At 38.9% G+C, this 14903-nt stretch overlaps 2 protein-coding genes across 4 annotated transcripts in view; both read left to right on the top strand.

Annotated features, from left to right (window-relative positions):
* The window catches only part of LOC133545304 (oocyte zinc finger protein XlCOF22-like), a 52475-nt gene extending 38438 nt beyond the window's left edge, over positions 1-14037 (top strand). The window contains exons 2-4 of one of the 3 annotated variants that reach the window (XR_009804796.1): positions 3532-3754; positions 8936-9034; positions 9126-14037. Coding sequence is in view for 2 of the 3 variants with exons in the window: in XM_061890746.1 (XP_061746730.1) it covers positions 3532-3754; positions 9126-10306 (1404 nt within the window). In the remaining variant the exon portion in view is untranslated. Of the gene's footprint in view, positions 1-732; positions 865-3531; positions 3755-8935; positions 9035-9125 lie in introns of those variants that run through there. The other 2 variants (XM_061890748.1, XM_061890746.1) reach the window with 2 other exon arrangements.
* The window catches only part of LOC133545347 (zinc finger protein 391-like), a 148190-nt gene that overhangs the window by 124124 nt on the left and 9163 nt on the right, over positions 1-14903 (top strand). The gene's annotated exons all lie outside the window — the stretch shown is intronic.

The following is a 14903-nucleotide window of genomic DNA, read 5'->3' as shown; positions in this document are numbered from 1 at the left end:
CTTGCCCCCTTCCGTTCTCCCACTTCGATTTTTTCCTTTATTATTTTGTTGCACAGTTTTTGCAATCGCATTGCTTTGTTCTTTTGCTCTCCATTTTTGCATTTAATCAACAGCCGTCCGTCCCTGAGCACCTTCGCTATCTCCACCTCTCCAATGTCCTTCTTTAATCCCTTAACCAGAGTCATCAAACTAATGTCATTCATATCTTGGTTTGATTTAAATGTATAAATTATCTTATATTCATCCATCATAACCCTTTTCCTCTTATCAACCTCTTCATCGTCTTCATGCACTCTTTTAGTACTCGCCTTTCCTTCACTCCCTCCTCTCCCCTTCTTTCCTCTCTCCCCTCTAGTCCTATCCATTTCCATACTATCCTCATACATCCCGTCACTATCCCCTTCCATCTCGATCCAGTCACAAAACAGCTTATGCTCAACCGCCAAAACAGATTTAGATACTCTCGCCGCCGCCAAATTCACTCCAAATGTTTGGTAGTTCCGCGTCTCTCCTTCCGCTTGGCTCCCCTTCACGGTATCAGACTGATACTCGTTTTCATATATTTCTTCTTCGCCGCTTCTTCTCCAGTTTTGATGGCAGATGACAATCACAACGTCGATTAAGAACACTGAACTGTAACGACAGACGCCATCTCTTTCTGTTCTTCCTCCTGTGTGACGTCATCGAGGTGTTCTCAACTGCGGAACAAATGTTGGCCAAACACGCGTTTCACTGGGACAATAGTGAGTGGTGCACACTTCCTTCGCCCGGCCACGGAACAAAAAAAAGAAAGTCCCATTTAAGAGTTGCTGTTGTAATAGGAAGAATATATTCCACTCCTCTCTTCTACACGCGGCTTATGAGGTAATATAAATTATATATCTTTATATTATTTCTGTTATTTACCTGATATGTTGTTCGAAGCTAACGTGCTAGAGTTAGCACGTTAGCAGGCCTTTGTAGCAAATGCTAGCGTTTTTTTTTTTTTGGAGGAGTGTATTTTATATGTTCTCTGTGAGAATTACATTGAATTATTTAATACTGTAACTGTTTTTTTCTTGTATATTACAGTCACGCTTAACATAATTAAATATTTGTCACTAGAAAGGAACGAACGTCTCGTAATTTAAGTCTGGAATAAGTCACATGGTATAATAATAATAATAATAATACATTGTATTTGGTACAGCGCCTTTCTGTGCACTCAAAGACGCTTTACAGGATAAAAAAATTAAATTATTATTAACCCAAAGGGAATACGCTGTAGGAAATTGATGGGTGGATTATTATGACAGTGTAATATAATGTATTACACACACATTGCAGTGGTCTACTTTGTGCTGGTGCTAACTTTATTAGCAATAAATACAAATGATGTTGTTTGCACGCACTTCTATTACCCTGATGACGTCCACCCATCCGTTGTCCTACCGCTTGTCCCTTTTTGGGGTTGCGGGAGGTGCTGGAGCCTATCTCAGCTGCATTCGGGCAGACATATCATGGAAATTAAATCAACTGATGCTTGTTATTACGAATAAACCATTTGCACAATTGTAAGCAATTAAGGCTCATTCAGTTAGCCAAAAATAAATATTTAATGAAATAAATGTTAAATATTAAAAATGGCTTTAATATACTGCACACAAATTGGACATGCATCAATATTTTGTTTGTAATCAAAGCATGATGTACCCAAATATTCTAATATGTATGTATATATATATATATATATATATATATATATATATATATATATATATATATATATATGTATATGTGTGTATATATATATATATATATATATATATATGTATATGTGAATATATATATATATATATATATATATATACGTATAATATTTTGTTTGTAATCAAAGAATGAGGTACCCAAATATTCTAATATATATATATATATATATATATATAAATATTCTATGTATATATATGTATACATATATACATGTAATATTTTGTTTGTAATGAAAGCATGAGGTACCCAAATATTATATATATATGTATATATGTGTATATATATATATATATATATATATATATATATATATATATATATATATATATGTATATATACACACACACTATATTGCCAAAAGTATTTGGCCACCTGCCTTTATTCACATATGAACTTGAATTGCCATCCCAAGGAATTGTCCAAAATGTTTTGGTATCCTGGAGCAATCAAAGTTGCTTTCACTGCAACTAAGGGGAAAAGCCCAACTCCTTAAAAAACAACCCCACACCATAATTCCTCCCCCACCAAGGTTCACACTCAGCACAATGCCGTCGGAAATGTAGCAATCTCCTGGCAACCTCCAAACCCAGACTGGTCAATCAGATTGCCAGATGGAAAAAGCGTGACTCATCAGTTCAGAGAAGGCGTCTCCACTGCTCTAGAGTCCAGTGGCGACGTGCTTTACACCACTGCATCCCACGTGATGTATGGCTTAGATGCAGCTGCACGGCCATGGAAAGCCATTCCATCAAGTTCTGTGCTTACTGTACGTGGGTTAATTGGAAGGTCACATGAAGTTTGGAGCACTGTAGCAACTGACTGTGCAGAAAGTCTTTGCACTATGCGCTTCAGCATCTGCTGACCTCTCTCGGTCCGTTTGTGTGGCCTACCACTTGATGGCTGAGTTGCTGTTGTTCCCAAACTCTTCACCTTTCTTGTAATAAAGTTTACTTTGGAATATTTAGGAGCAAAAACATTTCATGACTGAATTTGTTGCACAGGTGGCATTCTATGGACAGTTCCACACTGAAAATCACTGAGAGCGGCCCATTCTTTCACAAAATGTTTGTAGAAACAGTCTCCATGCCTAAGTGCTGGATTTTATAAGTTATTAGAACACCTGGTTCTCATCATTTGGATGGGTGGCCAAATACTTTTAGCAATATAGTGGGTATATATATTCTCACGCCGGCACATTTCTTAAGGTGTGGGTGAGGTTCAACCAACATACTATCAGACGGCCACACTCGCTGGCACTTGTTACACGTGCTTCGCTGCGCTTCTGTTTTTTTTTCTGTTGGGTTAAAAATGTTGCTTTCGTAGAAGGAAGAACAAGGAGAGGATATCGCGCTTAAAAGTAAAGCCAACTGGCCACAGCTCTGCAGTCCTGGTCACCGATGACGTGAGGTGGGACTATTTTGGAGGTGCACGTCAAGGTTGGCTGGTAGGTTGGTAGTGGGAGGAGCGAGTTGGCGTCACTTGATGCTGCAGCACAATGAAACTTTTATTTGTGAAGACTGACTTCATGCAGTCATGACGGTATTAAAATCCCAGCAGGAGGTTTTCTATAAGTTGTTACTTTTTATCATTAATTAATTTAAATTCAGAAAACAAGATCAATTACACAATTCATAATAATCAATAACTGATGATTATTCCATGTGTAGAAGAACATCACCCCGAAGTGGTGTCAGTCCACTTGGAAAATATTATATTTGATAGACTAAAACATATTTGACACATCTGAGCTGAAGTTTGTGTTGTCTTGCGGACGTCCAACAGATGAAAGCTCGTCAAGAAGAACGTCCCCTTCAGCAGCAGGAGGATCCACAGCCCCCCCACATTAAAGAGGAAGAGGAGGATCTCTGGGTTACTCAGGAGGAAGAGTTTGTTCCAGGGCAGGAGGAGGCTGATCTCAGCAAGTTTCCACTGACTGTTGTCTCTGTGAAGACTGAAGAGCATGAAGACAAACCACCTGAGTCCTCACAGCTTCATCACAGTCCAAGTAAGCACAACATCCACATAACATCTAATACAATGTTTGTCACAAATGTTCATCTGGTTGCCACTTTTATGACTAAAGATGGAGGTATACTTGCTTTTTAACACCACCATTTAAAAATGAATGCTCATCAATTGTGTGAATCAGCGAAGTGAATTATATTTATGTAGCGCTTTTCTCTAGTGACTCAGAGCGCTTTTACATAGTGAAACCCAATATCTAAGTGACATTTAAACCACTGTGGGTGTCACTGGGAGCAGATGGGTAAAGTGTCTTGCCCAAGGACACAATGGCAGTGACTAGGATGGTGGAAGCGGGGATCGAACTTGGAACCCTCAAGTCGCTGGCACGGCCACGGGATAAGAGCACATCGTCACAATAAACAAAACAAAACACCGGCGGAAAGCGATAATCAATTAAAAAAACAAGCAAACTTGAGTTCTGACCCGGAGAAGGCAGGTCGGTTAAAAAAAAAAAACACATCCTTTTTGATTTCAATGCGTAAAAAGTAGGGCTGGGCAACGATTAAAAATTTTAATCGAAGTTAATCGCACTATTTCTCCGATTAAGCGCGATTAACTGCATTGTATACGCAAAGCCCAATAATTAATTCAAAAGTAGTGTGTAGTGCACCTTTATTGGAATATTCTCCCACATGAACAAAAACGGCAAAACATTTGTTGTGCAAACACAATTTAAATCAGTCCTTGTTAAACAGTAGCAGTTAAATCGCATATTTTATGAAAATCAACTCAAAAAATGTAAATACAAACATTTAAGCTTATTGCCACTGCCAGGGTATTTAAGTTTTCCTGTTTGTTATGGAAAATAAATATAATCTACATACAAATCTCTGAGCCACAATCATAACATCTGAACAGGCAATTTCTGAGGTAACAGCAGAAACATTTTTTTTTATCAGGGATCTTATGTTTAAAAAACCTATATTATAGGTAGTGGGCTGTTTTCGGGAATTTTTGATCAAATTATCCGTGGTAGCAATATTAATAATGTTGTGTTTATTCTGCGTAGTGCACTTAAAATAATTATGACCATATATAGGAATTGATATGATGGGAATTTTCCGATTGTTTGCTTGGTGCTTTGATAAACTGAACGCATATACATGGTACTATATTGTGATATTATGAGCCAGGGAAAAAAAGAACTACCCTACCCAGCATGCAACAGGAGTGACGAGCATCTTGTATGTTGTGATATGCACGCTCTGAAAGTAAACATTAAGAACTCATCCAACACTCCTCGTCTGCATTATTCATAAATAAACAGACAACACATATACCCCGCTGCTTCACAGGCCGTTGGATGGAGCCGGCAAAGTATTCCCCTGCTAGCTAGCCGGTCTAGCAAGCACGCGTCATTCAGTCCAAAACGGCCCGATCTATCCACATTCAGAATTGTCTGGCGGTCGTAAGTGACCACGCTGTAAGCCAGCCATGAAATTTGCAGAATTGTCCGGTATTTTTGCCAAATATTCCATCTTTACCAAGAGCCCCTTGACGCCGAAGCCCATCCGGGCGACGCCATCTTGTTAAGAAAAGGCGTTAACAAAATAAAAGCATGTAAACAACATACGCAAATGTGCGATAAAATAATTGTCGGCGTTAATAGATTGATGAGTTAACTCGTAATTAACGCATTCATTTGCCCACCCCTAGTAAAATGACATAAAAAGTGTGTTAACGCCAACACTGGTTATTAATGTGATTATCAGACAGCAGTCATTTCCATTAGACTATATTCAAATATTGGTGGTAGTGTTGTAACCATACCAATATTTTGGTACCGGTACTAAAATTATTTTGATACTTTATCTAAATAAAGGGGACCACAAAAATGGCATTATTGGCTTTATTTTAACAAAAAACTTAGGGTACATTAATATATGTTTCTTATTGCAGTTAAGTCCTTAAATAAAATAGTGAACATACTAGACAACTTGTCTTTTAGTAGTAAGTAAACAAACAAAGACTCCTAATTAGTCTGCTGACGTATGCAGTAACATATTGTTTCATTTATACACCTATTATTTTGTCAACTTTATTAAGGACAAACTGTAAAAATGGATTATTAATCTACTTGTTCATTTACTGTTAATATCTGCTTATTTTTTCTTTTAACATGTTCTGTCTACACTTCTGTTAAAATGTATTAATCACTTTTTTTTCTCTTGTTTGATATTTGACATTAGTTTTGGATGATACCACAAATGTGGGTATCAATCCGATACCAAGTAGTTACAGGATCATACGTTAGTCATCTTCAAAGTCCTCATGTGTCCAGGGACATATTTCCTAAGTTTATAAACATAATATACATTTTTTTAAAAAGAAAGAAGATTTTGTGATGCCGAAAAATATCGACGTAATCATAGTAGTATCGACTAGGTACGTGGCTTTTCTTTACATTTTGATGCCGGTGAGCTACGGTGTGTAGTGAAGCAGGTTTAGCTGTTCCTCGTCCTCCAGTGATAATGTAACTGTAAGAAACTTACTTTATTTGTCGCCAGGGAGGCGAGGATTAGTGATTTAGATGTCGCTAAAGCACTGCCGACATCGGATGGACGTTAGCCGCTAGATAGCTAGCCATGTCTTAAAGCACCTCTTCCTGAGGGTGTTTCAGTGTTATAACTTCACCTTTATTGTTAGTTTTTTAGCCAAAAGGCACCCGTTCTACCTTTCCTGTCTACACACTTGTAAGTAGTCCGTGATTTGTGCCGCCGAACATGCTCGTCTGCTCGTAAACCAGCAATGTCATGACGTAACTTCAACGCGGCAGAGGGGCGGTGCGAGACCGGTACGTTCCAGAGACGGTATAGTCCCGAAAATGATTCATTAGTATCGCTGTACTATACTAATATCGGTATATCGTACAACCCTAATAGGTGGTATGGCCCACATATGATTAAAATAACTAAATAATGTTGGTTTTCATCAAATATGTTCTAGTATTGTATATGTGGATGGAGGCCCTGCTTTGGACAGGCATGTGATTTTTCTGTCTAAAGTCGTAATTCCATCTTTTTTAATCTCGGGGGGGGAAAAAAAGTGTCGACCAATCAAGTACGGCGTAATATAATATTGATTGGTCGATATGTTCCTTGTGACCAATCAGGACATCTGTTATGAATGATGACATTATTACCGCCATTTTCCAAATGTAAACGATGTCGGTTCTCGAGAGAAAGGACGCTTCACGAGTAAAAGAAATTGATAAACATGTCAAAAATAAGTTTCTATGGGACTGGATGGAAAGGGAAATCACTGATACTGTTGGGAAGAAGGAATTACGACTTTGTTTGGCGATTTTATTCGGAAAATCGATCGTCCCGGAAAAGTTTTGTGCACGTGGTGTCATGATAATATTGACCATGGATCACAAGGTTTCAAGGTTTTGGAAGTACATGCGAAACATCAAAAACATATGAAACAACTTGACGCACGGAAAACAAACTTTTCACTATCTGGTACTTTTGGATGTCAACCAAAAGTGAGCAAACCTTACGGACTTCATCCTTTGTTTACATCGACAACTGCCGTAGACATCGAGAGGAAAGATCCACCTAAACAACCCTCTTCAGTTGCAGACATAATTAGGTAAGCTAAAAAAATATTTGCTTGCAAAATACGCATGTTTGTTTTAAATATTAACCAATTATTGCTTTGCGAAATATAAATGTTTTTTTCTAAAAATAAAAAGCCACATGAAAATATATTATGAAATTACAGAAATTCAAAGAGTCGCATTATTGATTCCAGTTAACAATTTATTTGAAATAAATTTGCATATAATACTATTTTGTAATATTAATTTCTTATGTAGTCTCTTAAAAAATATTGTCAGTGGTGTAACAATCTTGAAGGTAAATATGTTCACACTTGTTTCATGCAATTTGTCAGTGTCCTCACATTATTCCATCCATCCATCCATTTTCTACCGCTTATTCCCTTTTCGGGGTCGCGGGGGGCGTTTAATTATTTTCATAAATTTATATCCTATTTTGGCGAAAATAATGAAATGTTTACATGTGTTATTTTGTTATATTTATAACTAAACTTGTAGGCAATTAGGCAAATACATTAAAACTTTGAATTGTTATTATTGGTTATTATGTATTTTACAATTAATGCTACTTTCTGATAGCATATATCATGTAATAGTCTTAACTTTAAGATATATTTTGTCTAATAATAAATCTTGACAAACCAGTTACACCACTGATGATTTTTTTTACCCCATTTATACAATATAAATTGGCAGTGAAATCCAAAAGAGAAGCTACAAAAGCAGAGACCAAAAGGAAAATGAAGGCTGCTCAGAAATTTGCACGGAAAGCTCATGTTAGGGCTCTCCGAGCAAGTAAATGTGTGAAGTCAACTGAAGTAATGTGGTAATACTGTAAATAAACCGTAGATAATGACACTGATCAATCTGACACCTGTGGATGTGAAATGAACACAAGATGTAAATATTAGTGACTAAATACTGTTGGGACTGAACCATATACAGTGATTCATTAGGATAATTGGGATATGTATGTTCTATTAATGATGTTTTCATGTCTTTAAACACTAAAATATTTTCTTCTAATGGTGCTGTCTTTGTTAATTTTAGTATGTTAAATTGGTGAAAAACCAGGAGCTTCGGGGGGCGTTGTCCCCTTTGTCCCCCCACCAGGGCACCACCCTGGACCTGGCTGGGGGCCTTCGTCCCCCCGAACCCTGGAAATGTTTTCAGTCTTTTTCATTGTGGTCAAATCACATGCCTGATTTATATAATCTATTACTACTATTATTAATAAGGTAAACTAGTTATCTTTTGAAGGTGTAGTCAGTTAACTGATTACTTCTTCCCCGTTTAACTATGGCGACACTATCTAAATAAAAGTAAAACAGATGTCATCTTTCTTGGCCAACATGTTGACTGTGCTCATGATTCTTTTATAACAGACATGTCTCCGTAGATGAATGTGAAAATGACAGTAATTATAGTCCACTAGCAGAGGGAGCTCATCACTAATACTACTGCGTGGAGGCTGGCATTTGGTACATTATTTGCTGTGTGTGTATCACTTATTCAGAGGGAGAACAGCACACTTTCACATATGGCGTCTACCAATAAAAATTGCAGGAATGACTTTTAGGATGTTTTTATATGAAAAAGATGGATTGGACGTTGGCCTTGGAAGGCATTCTCCTGAAGGTGTTCTTCATGTGTCAGCTGGAAGTACCCTGACTGCTGTGAGGGGAAACTAAAGAGATTGTGAGATCATATGTTGGTGCAAGACAATGTCTCATGTGACTGAGCAAAGCTGGACTTTTCTAAAGAATGTTTGTTTTCTCCTGTCCCGCAGACCTCAGTGAAGAACATCTTCCTCATGAGCAGGAGGAAGAACCACAGTCCTCCCACATACACGAGGAAGAAGGGGTACCACATTCCCAACACATCAAAGAGGGAGGAGAGGAGCCACAGCCCCCCCACATTAAAGAGGAAGATGAGACGCCACAGACCCGTAGTGTTAAACTGACCCTTCACATTAAAGGGCAAGCGGAGGACCCACTGATCTTACACATCAAAAAGGAAGAGGAACAGGAGGACCCACTGAGCCCTCACTTTAAGGAGCAAGACAACCCGCTGACCCCTCACATTAAAAAGGAAGAGGTGGACTCACTGACCCTCTACTTGGGCAAAGGTGAAAGTGAGGAGATGAGAGAGGCGGAGCCTCCAAGCAGCAGTTCAACACAACACATGACAACAGAAGCTGATGGAGACCACTGTGGAGGATCACAAGCAGACAAGCTCGTAGCTCCACTATCAGATAGTGAGGACACAACGTCACACTCTTCTGACAGGGATGGCGAAGATTCTAATGATGATAAGACATGTCACGCTGACAACACTCACTTCAAATGTTCTCACTGTGACAAAACCTTTAAATACCATTGTCATCTGAAAACACACACAAGACGACACACTGGAGAAAAACCTTTTATATGTTCAATATGTGGTAAAAGTTTTGTAGAAAGTCGCTATTTAAAAGTACACATGAGAAGACACACTGGTGAAAAAACTTTTTCCTGTTCAATCTGTGGTAAATGTTTTGTTCTCAGTCACAATTTGAAAGTGCACATGAGAAGACACAGTGGTGAAAAAACATTTTCCTGTTCAATCTGTGGTAAAGTTTTTGCACAAAGTCCATATTTGAAAATACACATGAGAACACACACTAGTGAAAAACCTTTTTCCTGTTCAACCTGTGGTAAAGGTTTTACACAAAGTCAACATTTGAGAAGACACATGAGAACACACACTGGAGAAAAACCTTTTTCCTGTTCAACCTGTGGTAAAGGTTTTACACAAAGTCATGATTTAAAAGTACACATGAGAGCACACACTGGTGAAAAACCTTTTTCTTGTTTAACCTGTGGTAAAAGTTTTACAGAAAGTCAGAGTTTGAAAAGACACAAGAGAACACAGAATCACATTCCTGTTCAATCTGCAACAGAAGCTTTTGTGACCGATAAAACCTTGTAGCACACATGAAAACACACCCACACTCAAACCACTCCTTACAACACTCAAAAAGCCATGCAATAAATTAAGAAATAAGACAAACAACCTGACCAAATCCTTGAAAAAATTACATTTACGAAAAAATAGAGGAAAATACAAATAAGCCACTTGAGCTCTGGAAAATTCTCAACAACTAGCTTCCTGGATGCAGCCAGAAACATAAAACCAGACTCAACACCATCCACATCAAGGGGGGTGACTCCCTCATAACAGACAAAATGGAGGTAGCAAGCAGACTTAACACCTTTTTCACCAGCATAGCCACAACTCTAGTAAACAAGCTATCCCAACATTCTGGTTGCTTTGGTGTAGAACACATTAAAGCCTTCTACAGAAAGCTAGGAGTAATCAACAACAATTTCAAATTAGAAATGGTCTCAGCTAGCGAGGTGCTTAATAAATTGAGCGCGCTCCACCCACACAAGCCCACCGGCCTTGACAATATCCCCTCCAGATTCCTCAGGGACTCTGCCACCACCATTGCCCCAATATAATAGATCTCTCAATCAAACAAGGCCAAGTACCCAAGGATTTCAAGATAGCAAGAGTAAACCCCCTTTATAAAAAAAAAAGCAAATTAGAACCTGGTAACTACCGACCTGTTTCTATTCTCGGCTCCATTTCGAAAGAAATGGAAAAAATAGTTTAAGAACAGGTTGATAGCTACCTTGCTACTAATAAACTAATGTACAAATTCCAATCCGGCTTCAGAACTAACCACTCCACTGACACATGCCTTCTCTATCTGAACGACCACATCAAACATGAGGTGGACGCGGGCAAATACTGTGGCATGGTCATGCTGGACATTCAGAAGGCCTTTGACACCGTTAACCACGCTACACTGTTGGATAAGCTCAGAGCAATCGGATTCGATAATACCTCATTGAGCTGGATGCAATCTTGCTTGATGGGGAGGAAACAGGTGGTAGAGATGAATGGCACCATGTCCCCTCCCCTCTCAGAAAGATGTGGAGTCCCCCAAGGCAGTATACTAGGACCTTTACTGTTCCTAATATACGTGAATGACATGCCATCAGCATGCCACTGTGAATTGTTCCTGTTTGCGGATAACTCGGCCCTGCTGGTATCTGGCAAGGACAAGTCACAGTTTGAACAAATCCTCAGTGCTGAACTCCTTAATATTTGCACCTGGCTCGCTGACAACAAGCTATCCATACACTTAGGTAAAACGGAATCCATCCTATTTGGGTCCCACATCAACCTTAAAGGCCTACTGAAATGAGATTTTCTTATTTAAACGGGGATAGCAGGTCCATTCTATGTGTCATTCTTGATAATTTCGTGATATTCCCATATTTTTGCTGAAAGGCTTTAGTAGAGAACATCGACGATAAAGTTCACAACTTTTGGTCGCTAATAAAAAAGCCCTACCTTTACCGGAAGTAGCAGACGATGATGTCACCGGTGTGAGGGCTCCTCACATCCTCACATTGTTTATAATGTGAGCCTCCAGCATCAAGAGCTATTCGGACCGAGAAAGCGACAATTCCCCCATTCATTTGAGCGAGGATGAAATATTTGTGGATGAGGATATTGATAGTGAAGGACTAGAAAAAAAAAACAAAAAAAATAAAGTTTAAAAAAAAAAAGGTGATTGCATTGGAAGAAATTCAGATGTTTTTAGACACATTTACTAGGATAATTCTGGGAAATCCCTTATCTTTCCATTGTGTTGCTAGTGTTTTAGTGAGTTAAATAGTACCTGATAGTCAGAGGGGTGTGTCCACGGGTGTGTTGACGCCTGTCTCTGAGCGAAGTTACGGCAGCTGCATGGACGGCGCAAGCTCCGCTGATCTCCGCTGAGGCGAATTTTTACCACAATTTTTTCACCGAAACCTGCCGGTTGACAAGTGGTCGGGAACCATGTTCGTTTGACCGCTCTGATCCATGGTAAAGCTTCACCTCTGAGAATTTTAAACAAGGAAACACCATGTGTTTGTGTGGCTAAAGGCTAAAGTTTCCCACCTCCATCTTTATACTTTGACTTCTCCATTATTAATTGAACAAATTGCAAAAGGTTCAGCAACACAGATGTCCTAAATACTGTGTAATTGCGCGATGAAAAGAGACGACTTTTGGCCGCAAGTGATTCTGGCTGGTATGTCCCCTCCAACCAATAACGTCACAAACACGCATCATCATTCCGCGACGTTTTCAACAGGAAACTCCGCGGGAAATTTAAAATTGTAATTTAGTAAACTAAACCGGCCGTATTGGCATGTGTTGCAATGTTAATATTTCATCATTGATTTATAAACTATCAGACTGCGTGGTCGGTAGTAGTGGGTTTCAGTAGGCCTTTAAGACAGTCGGTGACTTCACTATAAAAGTGAGTGACATTGTTGAGAGATCACCTACCTAGGTTCCATTCTAGAGGCTAATCTTTCATGTGATAAAATGGCAACCAAGGTAATCAAAGAGGTCAACCAAAGAACGAGATTTCTCTAAGAATCTCCTCTCTGGTCAACAAAAGCACCTTGAAGATTCTAGCGGGAACTCTCGTTCAACCCTTTTTCGATTACGCTTGCACCTCCTGGTACCCCAGCACCTCTAAAACCCTCAAATCTAGACGCCAAACATCCCAGACCAAGCTAATCCGGTTACTTTTAGACCTCCACCCCAGATCACACCTCACTCCAACCCACTTCTCCAAAGTGGGCTGTCTCAGGGTGGACGACAAAGTAAAACAACTTGCACTGAGCCTAGTCTATAAAATCCGCTACACCTCCCTGATACCAAAGTACATGTCAAATTACTTCCTTAACGTATGACCGCCATAACCACAACACCAGGGAGAGCTCCACAAACCACGTTAAACCCAGATTCCGATCTAACAAAGGTCTTAACTCATTCTCTTTCTATGCCACATCAATGTGGAATGCACTCCCAACAGGTGTAAAAGTGAGTGCATCTCTATCCTCCTTCAAAACCGCTCTAAAACAACACCTCCAGGCAACTTCAACCCTTTACTAATACCCTCCCTCCTTCACATCCCGGATTGGTAAATAACCAAATGTAAACAATCAAATGTATTTCTAATGTATATACTTGTTCTTATGCTGTCTGAACTCACTATGTTCTCTGCTGGCTGTACATATCCTACCAAGTCAGACCTACACTGTTTCAATGTCCTTTTCTCTGTTGATGACTGAAGTGCTGATATCAACAAAGCTCCTCATCCCACCCCCCGGATTGTAAATAATGTAAATAATTGAATGTATATACTTTGATGATTAACCTGTGTGATGACTGTATTATGCTGATAGTATATATTTGTACCATGAATTGATTAACGTGGACCCCGACTTAAACAAGTTGAAAAACTTATTCGGGTGTTACCATTTAGTGGTCAATTGTACGGAATATGTACTGAACTGTGCAATCTACTAATAAAAGTATCAATCAATCAATCAATTGAGCAGTGGTGTTTTATACATGATCAATTACTTTTAACATTTGTGACTTTATGAATCATTTGTTGGGTCTCAATAATCCATTCTTTTAATCATCTTTATTACTCTCTTTTGTAATATGAATATTGTTGTATATGTATGTCCCCTTTATGCAATATGTAGATTACAAAAAATGGCAACATATGTGCAAGGTTATGAAGGATAATTTTGTTTTTAATAATCTACATTTTTTCATTAAAAAAAAACTACACATGACGATTGTTTTTTAAAGTTGTTTATGATCCCCTCCCCCCCCCCCCCCCCTTTTTTTTAGAATCCCTCGAACATGATCAATTTCAGAAAACACAGGAAAGTTTGGAATGTTAGGGAGAAGTCAATAATGTGCATCATCCCACATAGCTTTACTGTACATCCATCCATTTTTCCCACCACTTGTCCCTTTCATTTTATAGATATAGCCTTTAATCACAAACGTGTCCGCCAAAGGGTGTTGTGTGTTGGTAAACTCCTTCTGTCAGAGTGATGTTCAACACAGTAAAGAGAAACCCAAGGATGCGCAAGACGCTGAGTAAAACATTTCTTTTACTGCGGGAATCTACTCACAAAAAGCATCCAAACAGAGGTAACAAAAAGCTACGGTGCGAAAAAGAGAAGACAAAATGTGCATCGTGGAAAAAAGAACAAAGGCACATACAAAAATTAACTTAACTTTGGTTGGAATTACAAGACGTGCACAATACAAAACAACACCAAGATGGATGGCACCGGGAACTGCCAAGGTAGCAAAAAATACTCGAAGCATAGAATCAATAGGTGTGGATTGGAATCGCCGAGTGCCATCCAGCTGTCAAGGTGCTGCTTAAGTAGCACCAGGGTCAATTGGAAGCAGCTGTGCACATCCCACAACTCCGCCCACAAGGGCAACACAGGAACGCTCGGAGGAAGGAGAAATTAAAGAACAAGGTCAACTGCACCAAAAGAGGAAAACTGACAATACAAACCACAAGGTGGCAGCACGTGGTGAAAACGTCCCTCAAAATAATTTGGAAAAAAATAGACTGTGCAAAACAGATAAATCATCACAAATAAAGTTAAATCATTCAAAAAGTTTACCTTTGTGA

This window comes from Nerophis ophidion, linkage group LG28, assembly GCF_033978795.1.
Source record: "Nerophis ophidion isolate RoL-2023_Sa linkage group LG28, RoL_Noph_v1.0, whole genome shotgun sequence".
NCBI lineage: Eukaryota > Metazoa > Chordata > Actinopteri > Syngnathiformes > Syngnathidae > Nerophis > Nerophis ophidion.
Note: the sequence above shows the minus strand (reverse complement) of the source record. Positions and strands in the feature narration are given on the sequence as shown.